Here is a 19,281-nt window from a genome sequence, read left to right as displayed (position 1 = left end):
TTATTGCTTGTCGTGTTGTTTGTTGGCGTTGGCCTGCAGAGGATATTTACTCTTCGGCGCTATAAAGTTTCTCTATCAGTTTATGCACTTGTGTGTATTTGTGGCTAGCTGCACAGATGTGTGTATGCATGTGTTTGCATTGCAGCTGCATATGTGTATTTGTACATACTCGTATTTATGCATATTCTTGTACTCATTCGCTTAGGCTGGCGGTTTCTTACTCTTTCGCTTGGAAATTGTGCTGCAAATCAAAGCCTGAAACATGTGAGAACAAAGAACAGTGGAAGGCTGCAATCTGGAATCTCATAGAAGAGCACATGGTGGAGTGTGTGTTCTGCCATTGGGATGATATACCAGAGGTGCGGTTATAAAGGGGTTGGATGCTTTGCCAATGAGCTCTGAAAATAAATCGCCAACTAAAAAAAGTAAACGGTGATAAAATGCAAATAAAAACACAAATTTAGATTTTTTTTTTAATTATACAAAGCTTTTACTTCTTTTCATAAAAGCCGTGTACAATCGTTTATTTTTTTCTTCTATTGTTTTTTGCTTGAATGGATTTGGTTTTAAATGTTCTTTTTGTTTTTCTCAAATGTAGTTGACTTGGATTTAACACAATTCCAATATATTGCTTTACAAATGTTTATCTCAGTGTAGTATTCACAGTTGTTTTTTCTTCTTCAATATAGTTACAGTACTCTGGATCTTAACTCTTCTGCTTCATAGCAGTGGTCCTCATTCATTCATGGGATATTTTGTGTGTTTGGGGGGTTTTCTCTTCTCTTCATTTATTATTTGTTTATAATTTGTATATATACCAGGTTTAAAAATATAGCAAAGTATCACAAAAAATTGCAAATTAAATTGTAAATTAGATCAATGGAGAATTAAAACAAATATATATGCTGCGACGAATCTTTTGGCTTAAAAAAATGTGGGATAAAATTAATATTCGAACTCCAATAGAATAGTTTATTAAATTGTCGTCGTTTCGCTTTCAAATTAAAATGAATTTTTCCTCATCAGCTTCTTCATCAGGGGGGACTAAACCGCAGCCGCTGCCTTGTATCACACGTAGGTGGTGGGGGGTACAAACGATGGTGGCCCGCAGATCGGGTATAGAGCACTCTTTGATCTTGGCTGGGCTCCAACTTTTGAAATGGAAATTAATTTGTACTGATTGGTGTTGAAAAAGTTACCGAACCGTAACGTTTGTACCCTCTGCCGCCGAGTGGATCCAAGGTGTGGGGCTTTGGCCGTGGCCCTAAGTTTTGGTCTGTTTTTTGTAGTACATATTATTATTAGGGTTTTTTTTTGTTTTATCTTTCTTCAATGAAATCCTGTTCTCTTCATAAATTGACGTCCAGTAAGTAACACTTAACAAAAAAATGCAAAATTCTGCGCAGGACTTCCAGAGGTGAGTCTTCTGGAAGGGGTTGGGAAGGGTCTGGGTGGTGTCTTGGGGGGAAAATGCCACGAGCACTGCTCGATCGTTCAAATACTCTAAGTAGTATATGTATGTGTATATGTATGGGGGGGAAGGGTTTTTGTGTGTAACTTGAAGATACAAGCCTTTAAAGCTACCAATATATGACAACTTGCTCAAGTAAACCTAAACAGTGCATGACTTTTTTTGGCTTTCAACATTTTTTAAAACTATCTCTCTCATTCATCATCATCGACTCATCGTAATTTAGCTTCAGGAAGTTTTTGTTTTACACTCAAAACAATATATGTATAACTCAAATTATTAAGGTGCTCATATTATTTGGGGTTGGTTTTTCTATTCATTTTATGGGGGTATTTCTTTCATATTTGTTTTTGGCTTATCACTCGGTTGGCCAATTCATTTGGCAAAAACACTAATAACAAAACTCACGCGCTGCTGCCTGCCTGCCTTCGACATTCTTTCATTTCATTATTTTCTACGCAAAATACATATAACTTTTTTGGATTTTTAGGAGGTTCCTAGGAGATGGGGGGAGGAGGATATGCTTAAATAATTTACATACATATTAAGTGTTAACAAGTAATGGTAATGCTAATAATGAAAATAAGGTACTGGGTTCAAGTGTTTCAGTATTGAGCATCAACGAATAGTTTTTACATAAAAGTAGTTTCCTCTCCTCTCCATTTCTCAGCATCTCATTCTTTTATCCCTTTTTGAGGGGGGGATTGCAACTAATATATTTTTCTTGTGTATTGTGTTTCACAATCATTTCGTATCATTTCGGCTGTTTTTTGGGCGCAAGATCAAATATATTTGTTTGGAAATAAATAAAATGTTTGCGCGCTACATATGATTCTTATTCGCATTATGTTGATTTACAATTTGTTTTTGATTGAAAACTTTTTTTATTTTGAACATTTTTAGCATTATTCTTCTCGATTTTCCTCTATGTACAATTCAAGAATGTTTAAATTAAGAATTTTTGTTTAAAGCCATTCGCAATTACAATTAAGAATTTACACATGTATGTAGAATAAAAGAGGTGGTGGTGGGGGAGGGGGCTTTCTGCTTAAAACGAAATGGTAATGGAAGAGTCTCTAATAAGGTCAAAAGAATTACAATAAATGGGGGTGGGGTTATACTTTATATCTTAAAATGGTAGTAGGGGGATTTATAGGCAAGTTTGAATGCATTTTGCGCTGCTGCTGCTGCTGCTCTGCGGCTGCTACTGCTGCTGGTAACTGGCTATGCAACGCTGCTTCTGGTGGTTGCAACGCTGCTCCTGCCGGCTGCTGCGTTGCGTTGAGTTTTTGTCGTTGAGTTTTTGTTTTGTTTGTTGAATTAGTCTTTTTGCGATTTGGTGGGTATACGATTTGTAGTATTATTATTTTGATTATTATTATTATTATGTGTATCATTTATGTATCATTCATTTATTGTTTTGTTTGTATTATTTTATCATATGCATATCAATCTCTCGAATATACTTCTATCATCGTTTCGTTCTTCTTTAATTCTCATCAACATTTAAGGTACGTTGCACATTTTGTCCGCTTTTTTTAGGGGTGGATAAACATAAACTGTACTTTTATGTTGCGCTTCTAGCGTCCATTTTTTGAGTTTGTTTTGTTTTAGTTTTGAATTACTCATAAATATTATTTATAGTCTTACTTATCAATTAGTTTTCAAGTCTATTTGCGTATCACCTTTAAAACAATGTTCAGTTGTGTGAAGTATCCGTTGTTAGACATATATAATATAAGTTCTTCCATTCCTCCACGATCCAAACATCTCATCTCATATCTGTCGTGCATTACATCCCATACTCATATCTTCATTTTCATCAATTTCTCCATTTAGCCAAGCCATCCATCCATCCGTCCGTCCGTTCTTTCGTTCGTTTTTTAGTCCGGGGTTTTCCTTTCGCATTTTGAATATTGGCCTTTATAAAGTTTTGTATATTGAAGTTGACACCTTTTTTCTGCTGTAGTAGTTTTGTTTTTGGGGAAGGTCTATGGGGTTTTTGTAGCGTGGAATTTTGCATCTTTTTTGTTGGTTTCTTTGTTCTCTTGTCGTTGTTGTAGAAGTTGTTGTTTTTGTTGTGTGAGGACAGTATTTTTGTGTGTTTATTTAATCTTCAGTTTTTCCTTGAAATTCTCTCGTTTTTAGTTGTTGTTTTTTCGTTTAGCTTCTCTCAATTTTTACTGCTTTTGTTTAATGATACACACTTTTTGAGATCACAAACATTACTCATTTTTTTGTTTTGCAATTTTTTTCATTTTTTTGGTTTAAAAAAGTTCAAAGTTTCATTGAAATGTTTTCGCTTTTTTTAGGTTTTTAAAGGTTTTTCTTTTTGCATTTTTTATACTTTTGTTTTTGATTTTTTTTTTGTATTTTCTCTTGTTTTACATCGTTTTTGTTTAATTCTCATTGACGGGTTCTGGGTCCACCATTTTCATTCCATTTCGTCGGTTTTATCGCCTCGTATGTGTTCGTTCGTTGATCCTTAACGCCTGATCCTACCTCCTGCTTTAGCCACCTGTTAGCACTGCACATTGAGCAGCAGCTTCAGATTGTGCGTGTCAAAGTCATCGAGGAGATTGCGCTTCGAGGACTTTCCTCCCAAATGGAACCTGGGGCTCGACAAATATTCGCCGCCAGTCCGCATCAGGCTCTGCAGTGCCGGACCAGCGCTGCTGGCCAGCTTCTCCTCGGACTTGCACAGCGTCCAGTGCTGCGGCGGCTTTGGCAGCGCCGTTGGTGCCGGAGCGTCAAAGCACTTGCTGCCAGCGAAATGCGTCAATGCGGTGGGTATGAGGGGGTGCTGCTGCTGGGGCGATGCACCGAAGGCGCCAATGGTTGGTGGACTCTTGCGCTGCTTGCGCGCCGATCCGCCATTGATGGCCATTGAGGGGGAGAATCCGCCGCCCAGAATTGTCGCCGGTGACTGACGCACCACCATTCCCGTTCCCTGTGGAGACCTGCCGCCGTTGCGCTTGCTTGCGCTACCGTTGTTATTGGCAAAGAAGAAGGCTCCTCCGCCGCCGCCGGCGATCTGCTGTGGCGACTGTCGCTGCTGCGGCTGCTGACGGCTACGCTGGGCGCCGCCCGCCGACTGGGACTGCTGTTGCCGCTGCTGGCGGCTGTTGGGAGTTGTGGTGGTGCTGCTGGTGTTCAGGGCGGACAGGCCAAGGCCGGAACAGGTTGTGGGGGATGCGGCAGCGCTCAGGGATTGCTGATGGAAGTGGCTATTGATATTTGTACTGCTGGCAATACTGTTGGAATGTGCAGTTACCAAGGGTGTTGTGGGTGCGGATGCGGTGGATGTTGGTGATGGGGTTGCGGATGCGGATGGAGGCGCAGCAGATCCTGCGGCGCCCTTTTTCAATCGTATGGCCTTGGTGGCCGATGCTGTTGTCATTCTGATGTTGTTCCTAACGCTATTGTGCGAGTATGTCATAGTAATTCCGTCGTTTTATCTTCCTTGAACTGATCTTAGCTTTCTTCTCTTCTCTTCTCTTTTCTTTTCTTTATTTGAGAGCTGTACCAAGCGCGTTCTTTCTTCTACTTATTTTTCTCTCTTCTCTTTCCTCTTTAAAATTTCTGCTGTTTTGCCTTTTTTGTTTTTGGTTATTTCGCTAAATTAATGCTTAACGTTAAATATCACACGCACTTAAATCAATTTATATTCTTTATAAATCGAAACCAAACTCGGGGAGTGGGGGCCTCTTGCTCTCTTAAACAAATGCCACGTGTTGTAATTGTTGATATTTTCAGCTGCTTCTTTGGGTCTTTGGTTGTTGTTGTTGATTACTCTCTGACTGCTGCTTCTCCCTCTGTCTCTCCACTCTTCTCTCTCGATCTCCAATCGATCTAGGGCGAGCAACGGGCGGCTGGGCACGTAGGCGCTATGCTCCGTCCGGTTTGCGTCTCGTTTTTCTTATGTACAATTCTCTGTTATTTACTTTTATGTAGTTTAACTTTTGTAACGTTATGTATTTTTATCAGTCTGTTGAATTATCTCTGTTATTCTGTGTAAGCTAATTCTTAGCTCTAATTTTGCAAACTCTTTTTACCAAAAATTGATTTCCACCGCTTTTGCTCCTGATGCTGCTGCTGGTTCTGGTTCGGGATTGGTCCTATTATTGGGAAAAATGAAATAAAAGCGAACGAGACTTTAAGCAAACGAAAAAAATATATGTATAGGAGGAATGGAATAATGGGAATCATTTCCCCATTGGAGAAGGCAACCTGTAGGAGGGACTGTCAACATCGTAATCTTTATAAAAATGTGTGTGTGTGTGCCATTTACGTCAAAAAAAGCTACGTACGTACGTACGTATTTGATTAGTTATGTATATATTTTTCCCCTCCCTAGCCCACAAAAACATGTCTGAGGACGTCAAAACCATACGAAAAATACCTGAATTAATGAATCAACACACACACGTACACACATGAGCGCGCTCATGCATACACTCTCACTCGCACTCGCACTCATACCGATAACCCATACAATTGCGACTTACTTTTTCTGCTGTAGACCTCCTCTTCACACGAATGTGCTGATGCTGCTAGTGCTATCTCGCTTGCTCCACTACGGGTTTCACTGTATAGTATACATATGTATACGTGTGTGTCGCAGCTATCGATTTGCTTGCTCTGCAGGCTGCGGGGTTTTTCTTAGCCACTTTTGTTATACAGATCTCGGTTATACAAAATGGTTTTGAGTTTTTGTTTTTTGGATTAAAATTTGCCTTGATTTTGTTTGTTTGGTTCACATTAAAATGTTACGGAAATGTTGGTTTTGTTGTGTTGATTTTCTCAGATTTTGATGAGGGGGCTTTTTCGCTGGATGTGTGGGTGTTTGTGTGTATGTGTTTTTGTGTATGTATTGTAAAATCACTTTCAAAATGGCGACGGGCTGGCTTCGTATTTATTTATATGTAATTCCGCTTAAAGCTTTCTCTTCACTTACAGACAAAGGCTCAAAAAAATCACACTTTCAACTGATTCGGATTTTTGTTAAACTCTGTTATGTACACCACCGTCTATTACGCAGCGTTCTTTAGTTTTACAATTTTTTTGTGTGCTTGTTTTTTATTTTTGCTCGCAAAGTACCCCGTTTTTCTTTGTGTGTGTGTGCGGTTAGCTTCACTCGTTGTACTTTGACGCGTATTAAAATATTAAACGTTACACATATATATTTGATTTATATCACTTAAATTAAACACATTTACAATATATAATTACATATATATATTTTTTAGCAGAAATTTTAATCAATATTTAACTTTATCTTCTTCGATTCTTGGCGCATCGGTACGCTCGTTCAAATGTTCCAACCATGACTGTTTTAAATTTTCAAAAACGTTCGTATTTATTGTATCGAGTTTGGTGTGACCATAGACAAATTAAACCAGTGTGACCGCAGATTTGTCCATAAAATATACCGTCAGGGCTTCGCAAATATACCAAAATATATAATCGCAGTCTTAAATGCCATTCCGCGATTTTGATGTTCTATTTTATATTACTAGCTTGCAAAGACTTTTAAAAATGAAACAATAATTTAATCCGATTGAAGAATCAATTTTGCTTATTATTAATACTCATTTTTATTGGTTGTATACCTTAAGACCTTATATTATACAAATTTGTATTTGAATTTTTCATTCAATGCACCCCCTCAGGAAGCACGAGAGCTTTGTCTTCAGTATGTAAATGTATGTAAATTATTCAAAAGGACATGTATGTATATTTGCTGATAATATTGAAAAATTTGAAAAATGGCACGCACAACAAAAGCGATAAAGATATTCTATTGTTTTTCTGAAAGGGAGAGGGAACGAAAACATAAGTAAATATTATAATGTGCTCGATGTTCTTCTATCTTCACAACATAATTGGGGCTAGACTCAGGTTTATACATTGAAATTACACCGGAACATCGGATAGTGATGAAATAGTCATCATTATCGTCTAACTATTCACCGATTCTTTGATTTTATTTATTTTCTTTTATTTGTATATACTATATATTTTCTATAGTCAAATATTAATATTTTATTTTACCTCTTAAAATCTATCTTTTACTACTTTTAATTATATTTATCGATGTACGGGTTAGCTCAACAAATTATCGGTACTTTTGTGCGATAAGCTACACAGCTTATATAGCTGTCTCCCTCCTACCCATTTGATATACCTGAATCAGCTAGGAAATACCTGGAAGGGTCTGGAACACTCGCGTTCGCGCCTGATTTGAAATAAATATCCACAACGCAGGCAGGGCCATAAAACAACATCTGCATTTTATGATGATTGAAAGTTAATCTGTTTGTTTGTTCTTGAACTATGGATATTCTTTTCGAGTGGGCCATAAAGAAATAAACGATCGCACCAACTAGAAATAAGACCACCTTTACTACCATTTATAATTCCTTTACTTTATTCGAACAGAAGCACAAATTCACTGACTGCCACAGATATCTCCAGCTATGTAGATAAAATCACATACATCTATTTTAAATAGTAATACAAAATAGTTGAAGAGTGACATGAAAGAGGGCTATATCATTATCGTCGGGGGCCGAGGCGCTTGATACTATTACAGACCGGGAGTTCCTCTGCAAGTGTGTGAGCAAAAAGAGTCGAGTAGCAATTCTTTATACGCGATAAAACCCTCCTGTGTGCTGCACTTACGGACATTCAGATCTGCACGGTTACATTTAGGCTTCCAGCTATGGCTACAGATCCTCATCCATGTGCTCATCAGACTTGTTTAAATTCACATTGCAAGTATTGTTGTTCTCAAAGAACTCCAAATCATCGTCGTAGTCGTCGAGTTCCTCTCCAGGGAGGGGCAATGTCGGGGCCAGCAGGTTCATCGGGTGCGGCGGTGGCGGCAGCTTGGGCACTGGCATGGGGATTTGGAGGGGAGATGGCTGCCATGGGACCAGGGCTGTGCAGGGACGGGGAACCGATTTGATGAGCCACTCGCGAGGTATGACACCAGGCGCCAGGGGCCCGGAACAGATCCCGGCTTCAGTTCGTCACAGATGACAATTCGGTTGGCATTTCGCAGCTTCTGCTCCAGTTCCATGGCCGCCATCTGATACGCTGGATTCGGGTGATGGTGCGTTTTGCCCGTGGAGGTGGAGGGTATATCGTCGGTGGCCAGGCCGCCGGTCACGATTGAGGCACTGTTGTTGTTGCCCAGACCATTACCATTGCCGACGACGCCCTTCGCGTCGCCCGAAATCTGCAATCCACTGAAGTGCTGTGTGATCCGCTCCTCCGTAATCAGCATTTTCGGTGGGCTGTAAAAAGAAGATTCTCGATAAAGTCTGGCGGCGATTGGAGTTATGGACACGGATACGGATACTCACAGCACTGACGCCGACGCCTGTTGCTCGGACTTGCGTTTGTGCTGCGGCCACTTGCTGCACTCAGTCTCAGTGTGGAAATTTGTGTTTGCATTGAAGCCAAAATGCATCACGACTCCAGGTTGCGGGGGATTGAAGGGAAACGATTTCCTCTTAGGCTGCGAGTTCATTTTTCTCGCAGAACGTCTTACTGCATAGCAGGACAAGTCCTCGGGGTTTTGCTGATCATGCACAGGACTCTAACGAGAATTTGTTTACAAAATGTGGTTTTTATATTTATTTATTTTGCGACTTGACCAGTGTGACCGCGGATTTATCAATAAAATATACCGCCCGACCCTCACAAATAAACCTTTTCATTATACTGTATATCCTATAACATCTGTGTCCATCTGTCGATAAAATATACTCTGAACAACAACAAATATTCGATATTATATACCGCAAATGACACTCCACTAAAAAAGATTTAATTTTTGGTATATTTGTTGGTATTGTTTTGCTCTCAGTTCACGGTCACTCATTTTAGCTCACGATACTTTTCGATGCCTTGGCATCGCAAAAAGTGTGCTAAAAAAACGATATAAAACCGGTGCAGCCCGCAGTTTTCAAATATTCAAGCTCGAAAGCTACAAGTGCAAGTGCCACAAGTTAATAATCAATAATAATACAAGTTAATTAATAATTAATTACCAAGTGATCAATAACACAACCTAAAAGCTTATTTTCAATCCTGCAAACAAATTCAAAGAATAAATACAACAAATTCGCTCAAAATGCGCTTCACAAGGTAAGCTTAAAATTGGTTTTCTGTGTAAATTTCCACATTGAGCTCTGCACATGACATTATTTCCATTCACTGCCTTACCCACTCGCACTTTCCTTTGCTATGCTTATCTGGGGCTGCTTTTCGAAAATAACATGTTTTTCAACCCAAAACCGAACGCAGGGGCGCAATCTTTACATGGGAACAACATTATTAATGACGCTTGCCGGAGAGCATGCCATGCCCGCTGTTTTCCTTTAGCTAAGCAAAGATCGCCCGATCGCCAGTTACCAGGTGCCCCACGCTCCCCCAATAGCTGTGGCGTATGACTCTGTTGCATCAAAGGCTTATCAGGCCAAGACAGACGAACCGACCCCCTAGAGATCGAATTGACGTCACAGACAGACTGCACCGCGGCAATCGTGCTTCCGAATTTCGTCATCCGCCGTAGGAAAACAACTAGCCGGAAAATAGCTCGTGCCTAAAGTAATGGAATTGAGTTTTCCAACATTCTCCAGGGGGTGTGCATTAACTTTTTGCGGCACGTGCAGAGTAGAGTGAAACGGAACGATCGTTTTTCATTCGTGCTCCATCTCTCTCTGGCGAGCTTTGTATCCAAACCTCGTTTATGTGTGTGTGTGTTTGCTGTCAGCAACACGTGTAGGAACAATTTCATACCCATATACGGTGGCACACAGTCCGTCTGGTGCAGTCCAATAGTTTTTTACACATCACACATCTTTCCGCAGGGAAACAGTCCAGAATCTCAAAAGGTGCAACAGGTACAGTGCAAGTGAAAAACAAATCAAAATTAATTTCATATTTGCTGATGAAAGCAAAAAATATATTTTTGTACGTCTGGGCAAGTATTTTTAAACTTTGCATGCTGTAACCCCCCCAGACACAAAGCTGGGCCTGGAATTGGCTAATTGGCTATCAAAATAAACAATCTACTGATAACGTGATTCACACATGGAAACAAGGGCTGCGCAAACAGTGTCATAAAATCAAAATTATTTTTATTTATTTTTATACACTAGTAAATCATTTATCGGTTTATCGCCTGCGGCTCAAGTGCGATACCCGTTTTATCTTGTTTTATATGTTAAATCGTACGTGAAGATATGCTTAAATGCGTAGTCACCCCATTGGCTGTGCACGGGCGCACATATGCAACAAAAGTATTATTAAGAAGGTGCGTAAAGATAAAATAGAATAATAAAAACAATGGACCCCGAAGAGCTCAGCTGCTCAGCTGCTTGAGCAGAGTTACAACCAGACCAGAGTAGACCAGAGTAGAGGGCAGCTCTGGCAGGTGTGTTGAATAAGATATTCAAATGAAGTCGGGCCTGTAAATATTCGATATTCGTGTCGTTTCTGTCGTTCTGTCCGTTTTTTACTAGCAAAAAGCTGCGCCTGCCAAAAAGCTCTGCGCCCGCAACTTAAACCTGTTATCAGCCGAATGGGGCGGAGAGCCAGATTACTTGTTTTTACGCTCGTTCGTTTTATTCCACACTCATTTGTGCAGTTGCTGCGACTCGAACTCTGCGGTTCTCCACGCCGTTCGCGTTTCAATTCCCTTATATATTTCCCTAGAATAAACATATACTTCTTGTATATATTATCAATTTGTGCAAGTGTGTGCGCGTGTGTGAGCGAATTTTAATACGTTGATAGTGTGATTTCTTTATGTAAACAATTGATTCGCATTGAAACTTCCACGAACAACAACAAAACCACACGGTGCTGCTGCTGCTGAAAAACCCATGAGTCACCTGACGTGGCCGCCGTGCCTCTCTCTCTCTGGCCGATAATTTCCCCGTCCGAGCGCCCAATCAACGTCGGGGAAGTACCTAAACCGAACGGAGGAGGAGCATTCGACATCGTTACGAAAAGCCAACCATTCACGGATTCATTTACGTTTTGTTGCTCCAGCGCCACGGTCGAGATCTTTTTACCCGCGACGCAATTTCAAAAACAAATAGATACAATAGATACATGTGTATATGTCTATGTATATGTGTGTGATTGGTATCATTAAGTAAAATGAACCATATTTACGATTTGGACAAGGGCAAGAATGTTCTGTGCATGAACGATGCCTCCAACACCAGTGGATATAGCAGCGGAAATTCGACAACATCCACAATGTCGCCAGCACATTCCCCCGAAGCATTGGCGCTGCAAAATGATTTTGCAAATCTGAATCTACCACCAGCGAACTCACCTCAGCCGCCGCCAATGCAGAGTTCACCATACCAGCTGTTTGATATCGAAGCCAGCGCCTCGAATGCCACGAGTTTTGGAAACATGTACATGGACCACCAATACTACGCCCAGTCCGTGGGCGCAACAGCACAGAACTTTGGATACCATCGAAGCAATGGAGTGGTGGCCAAAACGGAACTCGGGCACATGCCCGCTGCCCTGCGCATCGTGGAACAACCTGTGGAAAAGTTTCGCTTCCGATACAAGAGCGAAATGCACGGCACACATGGCTCGCTCAACGGCGCCAACTCGAAGCGCACACCGAAAACGTTTCCCGAGGTGACGCTCTGCAATTACGACGGACCGGCGGTGATACGGTGCAGCCTGTTCCAGACGAACCTCGACAGCCCGCATTCGCATCAGTTGGTGGTGCGCAAGGATGAGCGCGATGTTTGCGACCCGCACGACCTGCACGTGTCCAAGGACCGCGGCTACGTGGCCCAGTTCATCAACATGGGCATCATACACACGGCCAAGAAGTATATTTTCGATGAGCTCTTCAAAAAGAAGCAGGATCGCCTGGTGTTCGAGATGAAGCGTCGCGAGTTGTCCACCAAGGAGGTGCAGAAGCTGCACCAGGAGACAGAGCGCGAGGCCAAGGATATGAATCTGAATCAGGTATGGTAGAGCCCCAAAAGCACAAAGGAAAGACTCGTTCTTCGTTCGATACTTACTTTCCGTGGTACTTTGGTACGTTTCCAGGTGCGTCTCTGCTTTGAGGCCTACAAGATTGAGGACAATGGCAATTGGGTGCCCATTGCCACACCCGTCTTCAGCAATGCAATCAACAATCGCAAGTCGGCGCAAACGGGAGAGCTGCGCATTGTGCGGCTGAGCAAACCCACGGGCTCTGTGCTGGGCAACGACGAACTCATCCTTCTCGTGGAGAAGGTCAGCAAGAAGAACATCAAGGTGCGCTTCTTTGAGGAGAACGATGATGGGGAGACCGTGTGGGAGGCGTATGCCAAGTTCCGTGAATCGGATGTCCATCATCAGTATGCCATCGTGTGCCAGACGCCCACCTACAAGGACAAGGAGGTGGACAGGGAGGTGAATGTCTCCATTGAGCTGATACGACCCTCGGACGATGAGCGCTCCTTCCCGCCCCTGCCGTTCCGGTATAAGCCGCGCGACGCCATCGTCTCGCGGAAACGCCGGCGCACATGTTCGATGGCCACCAACAGCAGTTCGGGCAGCAGTGCCCAAAACTCGCTGGATCTGCCCAAGACCCTGGCTCTGGCCCAGCCGCAGGCAGTGCCACAGGGACAGCAAGTGCCCATGGGGGAAGCGCCCGTCATGTACCACGATCAGACCATCAGCCAGGAGTTTGGCAGGGACATGGTCCTCGACGACCTGATCCCATCGAAAGACTTCTACCAGCTGATCGACACAAGAACCGAAGAGCTCCTGCCCATGTGCGAGATGCAAAGTTTGGACAGTTTCGGTGGCACGTTGGAGAAAGATGGCCATGGCCGGGCAGCGGAGCGGCCGGCTCCCCCAACGACAGCACCCAACCGCAATTGGACCCCACACTTTTTGAGTGCCATCTTCAAGATCTACGAGGGGCATCGACGGGCGCCAAATGACACCTCGCGAAAGCAGGTGGAGGAGATGTTCACGGAACACGCCCTGCGGAACGACAACAACGACACGCTGCTGCACGAGGTGATCATCAGCCAGCGCACGGAGGGACAGCTGACGCAGGCCATCCGAACCATCGAGGTGATGAAATACTTTAAGCTGCACGATCTGGCGAACAACGCACTCAATGCGGATGGGGATAGTGCGCTGCACGTGGCCTGCCAGCATGATCGCGCCTACTACATCCGTCCACTGCTGAGCCTCGGATGTAGTCCGAATCAGCAGAATCATGCGGGAAATACGCCGCTGCATTTGGCTGTGAAGGAGGAGCGAATGGCCTGCATCGATAGCTTCCTAAAGGGTGGCACTGGCAGTGGCAATGGAGCGCCCACCATTAGGCTCGACCTCTCGCTCAAAAATGACGATGGATTGACGCCACTGCATATGGCCATACGGCAGAATAAGTACGATGTGGCCAAGAAGCTGATCAATCACGATCGCAGCTCCATTAGCGTCGCAAACACAAAGGACGGCAACAATGCCCTGCACATGGCGGTGCTCGAGCAGAGCCATGCACTGATTGTGCTCATTGTGGATGCCCAGGACACTAGCCTTTCGGACATACTCATGTCGCGCAATGCGGCCGGCTATACGCCGCTGGAGCTGGCTCGCTCGAAGGGCGACGAACAGGTGTTACAGCTGCTGGATAAGGTGTATTCGGAGAAGAACGACCCGGCGGCCATGACCTGGATACCCAACAAAATCAAAGAGGAACTAGACACTTCCTCCGATGAGAGCAGCGAGGCGGCGCTCGAGATCAAAACCGAGGAGATGGACATCAAAACGGAATCCGAAGAAGACAGCCGCGAAAAGGAATTGGCCGGCCATGAAGTGGTTGGCAAAGAGACGGAAGTGGAGACGAGCACAAATCCCAGATACAATCTGCAGCTTTTGTTAAGCAACAAGCAGCGATTCCAGAAGCTAAAGACTCTGCTAAACGAGCCGATTGGCAGCGGACCGGACGCCCAGCAGCCCAAGTGGAAGCACTTGGCGCGCATTTCGCATATGGAACGTTTCAGTTTCTTTTGGATGGACGCCGGGGCCATGCTCGATTACATACAGAACAATGCCAAGTGCATGGAGTACAGCACCTTTGCACTGGCCCTCGAGATGATCGATCCGGATGCATCGGCACTTCTTAATCAGGACTAGAATTTAATGCCTTACAGAGAAAATTCATATTAAAATATGCATATTTGATCAATAAATTACCAGTTAAGTTTATATCCTAATCGTAACGACTACAAGTGCAAAATATATATTTTGTTTGTATGAGAAAATAAAAAATGTATTTCCCTGCAAGAGATGATTTTTACGAGTACATTTTGTGGCGCCATTTCCCGTGACTTTTGGCGGGTCTGGGCTTATAAAATAGATTGATGATATCATTGTTTGCACGAGCAAATACATTATATGCATACATATCTGAGAATATTATTCCCGAGAAGGGGGATGTACCCAGAATTCAATGTACTTTACCCTCATAAACAAGGTGAATCACCCAAGGGGAATTACACACTGTACTGTGCACTGCCTGGGGTATTCCCCTGCAGAGCACAGCCAGCACGCAGCCTTATCTCTAGCGACATTCCTGCTGCATGACCCTCCCTAACCCAGCCGCTTTTCCTTCCCCTTCTTGCAGCAACATGGCACAAATTATCGACGGCAAGTTGATCTCCGCTGAGAAACTCACAAAGCTGCGCCAGGAAGTGGCTGAGTTCGTGGGCGCTGGGAATCCCATACCCCAGTTGACGGCTGTGATTGTTGGCGAGGATCCCGCCAGCCAGAGGTATGTGAGGCACAAAATGGTGGCCTGCAAGGAGGTGGGCATTGCCAGTGAAACCAAATGGCTGCCCGCCAACACCACCCAAGAGGAGCTGCTGCAGCTGATCGGGCAACTGAACGGGGATGACAATGTGTCGGGAGTGCTTGTCCAGCTGCCGGTGCCAGAGCACATTGACGAGCGCACCATCTGCAACGCTGTGGCGCCCGAGAAGGATGTGGATGGCTTCAATGAGATCAATATGGGTCGTCTGGCCCTCGACATGGAGGGCTTTGTGCCGGCCACGCCGCTGGGCGTAAAGGAACTCCTCGAGCACTCCAACATCGCGACGCACGGCCGAAATGCCGTTGTGGTGGGTCGCTCCAAGAATGTCAGCCTGCCGTTGGCCATTCTCATGCATTCGGATGGCAAGAATGCCACCAAGGCGTTGGATGCCACGGTGACCATCTGTCACAGGTATACGCCGCCCAAGGAGCTGGCGAAGCACTGTCGCCAGGCGGACATCATTGTGGTTGCTGTCGGCAAGCCCGGACTCATCACCAAGGACATGGTTAAGCCGGGCGCCTGTGTCATCGATGTGGGCATCACTGAAATTACGGATGAGAAAACGGGCAAGAGAAAGCTGGTGGGCGATGTGGACTTTGAGGGTGAGTGCGCCCAGACATTCCTCCATGGAGATTGTCTAATCTTTGTACTTTCTTTTCATGCGCAGAGGTTCGCCAAGTTGCTGGACACATTACCCCAGTGCCCGGTGGCGTGGGACCCATGACCGTCACCATGCTGATGTACAACACCCTTAAGGCGGCCAAGACGCAGGCGGCCAGGCGCCTGGTGTGATGCTCTTTCCCACAACAGGACCAGGAAAATCGGTCCCACATTTCTATAGAACTTAGGTTCTGAAATAGTATTTTCTTATTTAAATCGCTAACCTTTAATAGATTTATTGACTAACTGACAAGCCGCTAACCTCTCTAACTGGCGACCCTTGGTGCCGCATTTATTTCTACACATGTATATCGCAAAACAAAATATAATCGAGATTATACAAATATTTGATTTGATGATTATAACTTTTGGTTGGTGGGCAACACTGGTACCTTAAGTGGAATAATAGAAGCCAGGGCTGCATCGAAACAGATTCTCGATTAATTTAACGGACATTTAAACCGAGAATACCGCGGAACAAATTTAAAAGTGTGACTGCAAGCTTCCAGGTTTGCCACGCAGTTAATTCCCATTGCCCCGACAACAGTGTTAATATTCTTATAACTTTTTATTATCACTAATTTATGTATACAATTTACTTGATTTCTGCTGATTTTGCTTACATTTTACAAGATGAACAACAAAATGTTGGGCTTAACTGCTAAGGGTCCGCGCGGGCATGGTCTATCAACGTAATGTAGTAATTCCAAGCCTGTCTTCTAAAGGAAGTGAACAAAGAGAGAGAGAGAGAGATCTGGCGATTCTGGCTATAAATGTATGTGTGCAAAATGTGCAATTGTTTATTACAAACAGATTGGGGGCTGGGTCTCAAAGATCTAAATCTACGTACTCGTATCATTGCAGTAACGATTAAAAAACACAATAGTTATGTGGGGGTTAGAACCTTAAATCGGGCTTATACTTGGCCATATATCTGCAAAAGAAGAGTACGAATTTGTATACATTAACAATAAACATTTAAGACCTTAGAGGTGTTGCTTACTTGTCAAGTGTTTCCCAGAATTTGCTGAGCACCGCACGATCCAGATGCCGTTTGTTTTGGGATAACCGCAGCAGCGTTACCGACCAACGCTCTACATTGGCGTCCAGTTTCAGTTCGCTAAAGCACAAGTGAAAGGCGCAAACTGCAAGGCAATGATTGACGACAATGATTAGTTGTTCCCACTTAAGGAGGAGGACATACTCTTTGAGAATATCTCCACGGGATTGCCATCCCAGGGCCAGCCTTTGAACTGCCATTGCGGGCCCATCACGAATACGGCCACCACTCGCTGCCAGTCCTGTTGTGATAGCTTGAGGGGATTATCAATCACGCGATACGACACGGTCTGATTGTTTCGTTTTCGCTAAAAGTCCAACAAAAATGTTGCACAAATTAGTACAATTAATTCCACAATTAAGAGAAGGAGAATCGTCGCACCTGCAGCAGAACCTCGCTATCACGCGGGCAGCCCTGCAATTTCTTGTCCGCGTTGGACATGTAGCGCAGCTCCTGCAGTATATCCTTCACATTGAGCATGGTTATAAGGCTGGTGTTGGCCGCAGGTATAATGATGATGGGTGTCCGCGACGGCCGCTTCTGTGGCCCATTGGCGGGCAGCTGCCTCGCCTGTGCTGTGGGCAGCAGTTCCTTCGGCCGATTGATGGCTGCCGCCGCCGCTCCTGCTGGTCCTGAGCCGGGCATGCCCGGTCCGCCCTGTGCCTTGCGCTGCGCCAAAGAGCCCTCCGTCACGGATTTGAGCGACATGCCATGATAGGTACCCAGTGTGTCGATTTTGAAGCCCTCTGTCTCCTCCTTTTGCCTGTTGAAGCGCTCCTGATCGTAACGATTGTATTGGGAGAGCTGCGGCTGTGGCTTGGATATCCTTGCGGGCTCCGGCATCTTGATGGGATTCGGCGCCTGCGGACGATTGCGTCCCTCCTCGCGGGCCTTGATGCCCTGCAGCATGGCGAATATATTTTTGGCAAACACTTTGCCCGTGCTCTGCAGAATGGAGGTGCGTGTTCGCCATTGCCTTTCCCTGCTAATGATATCCTTGGTGGAGTCCACATCGTAGTCGAGAATGGCACGCAGATCTGTGCCCATGGCCTCATCGTTGTCCGTCCGCTTGATGGTGGTCCTTTTGTTGGCCAAACGCTTGGCCTTGATGGCGGCAATCTTCTCCACGGACATGGTCTCCGACAGCGACTTGATGTTGTCCATATTCACGGCAGTCTCCTTTTGACTGACATCCCACCGGGCGGCCAGCTGCTCGCGCACCTTCTGCACTTGCGTCTCCTCGAAGCGCGCCTTCTTGGCCGCCGTCTCTCCGCTGGTGGCCTCGCCATCCGCCGTCCGTTTCACCTGCGTGGGTATCTCCAACGGAGCACTCTTGTCGATGCTGGCACATGTCGGGGTCTCTCCGTTGAGGTAGGCCAAGAGTTCCTTACGATCCGGCCGGTTCACAGCGGGTATATCCTCGGCGGCACACTGACGCACATACACCGAGTGCTGGAGCATAACATTTTTCAGCAAATACAGTAGGCACTCCAACGTGTAGTATTCACGTGGAGCGCCCTTCTTGCCCGACCTGCAATAAAAGGCGAGCAGAAAAATTTGCATCGTTGGCAAATTGCACTTTTTGGGTGGAGAATTAACGCAGCGACTTACCCATATTTGAGGTAGTTTGTTTTCACACTCTTGGGCCAGGAGAATTCACCGAATATGATTTGATTTTCCCGTTCGATGATTTCCTTTTTGTTTATGTTGTACTGCCGCAAGAGGCTCAAGGGGTCCGCCATTTTTCCCCTGCTATTTTCTTATCTCCAGCTGCAGGTGAAATCTTTTTTCCAAAACTTTGCGGTGCCCGAGGCTGTTGGGGAATCAAGCCACTTAAAAAATAGTTTATTTACACGTGAAAACTACGTTTTATGCCATATTTTTCGCTTATTTTTTTATAGAAGGCAGTGGGACCGCGGATTTTTACATTGAAAATATACCGACTGACCCGCATAAATATGCCAGAATATACTTTCTTTTTCAAAATATACCGTAAATATACCGAGGAAACCAAACGACCTTAACCCAAGCTGTCCCTCTCTATTCAAATGGGTAAACACCTTGAGAATGGATGGGTACACTAAGGGGTCTTGTAGATTTTCATTGTTTCCATTAATTTCATTGTTTAAACAACCCTAAAATAGTATGCTAAAATGAAGGACGCATTCGTTTTGGTATTTTTGTTCAACCAGGGATGCCGTAATTTTGCACCACCTCAAA

General features: G+C 44.4%; 5 protein-coding genes across 8 annotated transcripts; 2 read left to right on the top strand and 3 right to left on the bottom strand.

Moving 5' to 3' along the window:
* Positions 1–3,619: 3,619 nt before the first annotated feature.
* LOC117899495 lies at positions 3,620–6,791 on the bottom strand. Its single transcript, XM_034809544.1, has 2 exons — positions 5,980–6,791; positions 3,620–5,589 (listed from the first exon to the last, which is right to left on the bottom strand). The coding sequence occupies exon 2, from the start codon at positions 4,908–4,910 to the stop codon at positions 3,993–3,995; it is 918 nt and encodes a 305-aa protein (XP_034665435.1). The 5' UTR covers positions 4,911–5,589; positions 5,980–6,791; the 3' UTR covers positions 3,620–3,992.
* A 1,087-nt stretch (positions 6,792–7,878) lies between these two features.
* On the bottom strand, positions 7,879–9,146 carry LOC117896230. The gene is given in 3 exon segments (XM_034804366.1): positions 7,879–8,472; positions 8,475–8,772; positions 8,842–9,146. Coding segments are annotated over 3 exon segments (738 nt in total). The 5' UTR covers positions 9,009–9,146; the 3' UTR covers positions 7,879–8,199.
* Positions 8,636–14,756, top strand: LOC117896226 (nuclear factor NF-kappa-B p110 subunit). Of its 2 annotated transcripts, XM_034804362.1 has the most exons (4): positions 8,636–8,640; positions 10,506–10,511; positions 11,961–12,490; positions 12,575–14,756. In XM_034804362.1, exons 3-4 carry the CDS (start codon positions 12,020–12,022, stop codon positions 14,663–14,665), a joined length of 2,562 nt encoding a protein of 853 aa, XP_034660253.1. In that variant the 5' UTR covers positions 8,636–8,640; positions 10,506–10,511; positions 11,961–12,019; the 3' UTR covers positions 14,666–14,756. The 2 variants fall into 2 exon arrangements, with proteins under 2 accessions (XP_034660253.1, XP_034660252.1); XM_034804361.1 differs by lacking the exons at positions 8,636–8,640; positions 10,506–10,511 and having other exon boundaries at positions 11,238–12,490.
* LOC117896227 (bifunctional methylenetetrahydrofolate dehydrogenase/cyclohydrolase, mitochondrial) lies at positions 9,493–16,347 on the top strand. Of its 3 annotated transcripts, none has more exons than XM_034804363.1 (3): positions 9,493–9,628; positions 15,156–15,943; positions 16,009–16,347. In XM_034804363.1, exons 1-3 carry the CDS (start codon positions 9,615–9,617, stop codon positions 16,131–16,133), a joined length of 927 nt encoding a protein of 308 aa, XP_034660254.1. In that variant the 5' UTR covers positions 9,493–9,614; the 3' UTR covers positions 16,134–16,347. The 3 variants fall into 3 exon arrangements, with proteins under 3 accessions (XP_034660254.1, XP_034660255.1, XP_034660256.1); XM_034804364.1 differs by lacking the exon at positions 9,493–9,628 and adding an exon at positions 10,283–10,386; XM_034804365.1 differs by lacking the exon at positions 9,493–9,628 and adding an exon at positions 10,303–10,377.
* Positions 16,348–16,550: 203 nt separating this feature from the next.
* On the bottom strand, positions 16,551–18,994 carry LOC117897626 (parafibromin). Its single transcript, XM_034806595.1, has 5 exons — positions 18,673–18,994; positions 17,443–18,592; positions 17,206–17,368; positions 17,005–17,146; positions 16,551–16,935 (listed from the first exon to the last, which is right to left on the bottom strand). Exons 1-5 carry the CDS (start codon positions 18,801–18,803, stop codon positions 16,899–16,901), a joined length of 1,623 nt encoding a protein of 540 aa, XP_034662486.1. The 5' UTR covers positions 18,804–18,994; the 3' UTR covers positions 16,551–16,898.
* Positions 18,995–19,281: the final 287 nt, after the last annotated feature.

This window comes from Drosophila subobscura, chromosome O (assembly GCF_008121235.1).
Source record: "Drosophila subobscura isolate 14011-0131.10 chromosome O, UCBerk_Dsub_1.0, whole genome shotgun sequence".
Taxonomy (NCBI): domain Eukaryota; kingdom Metazoa; phylum Arthropoda; class Insecta; order Diptera; family Drosophilidae; genus Drosophila; species Drosophila subobscura.
This window is presented reverse-complemented; position numbering and strand designations above follow the sequence as displayed.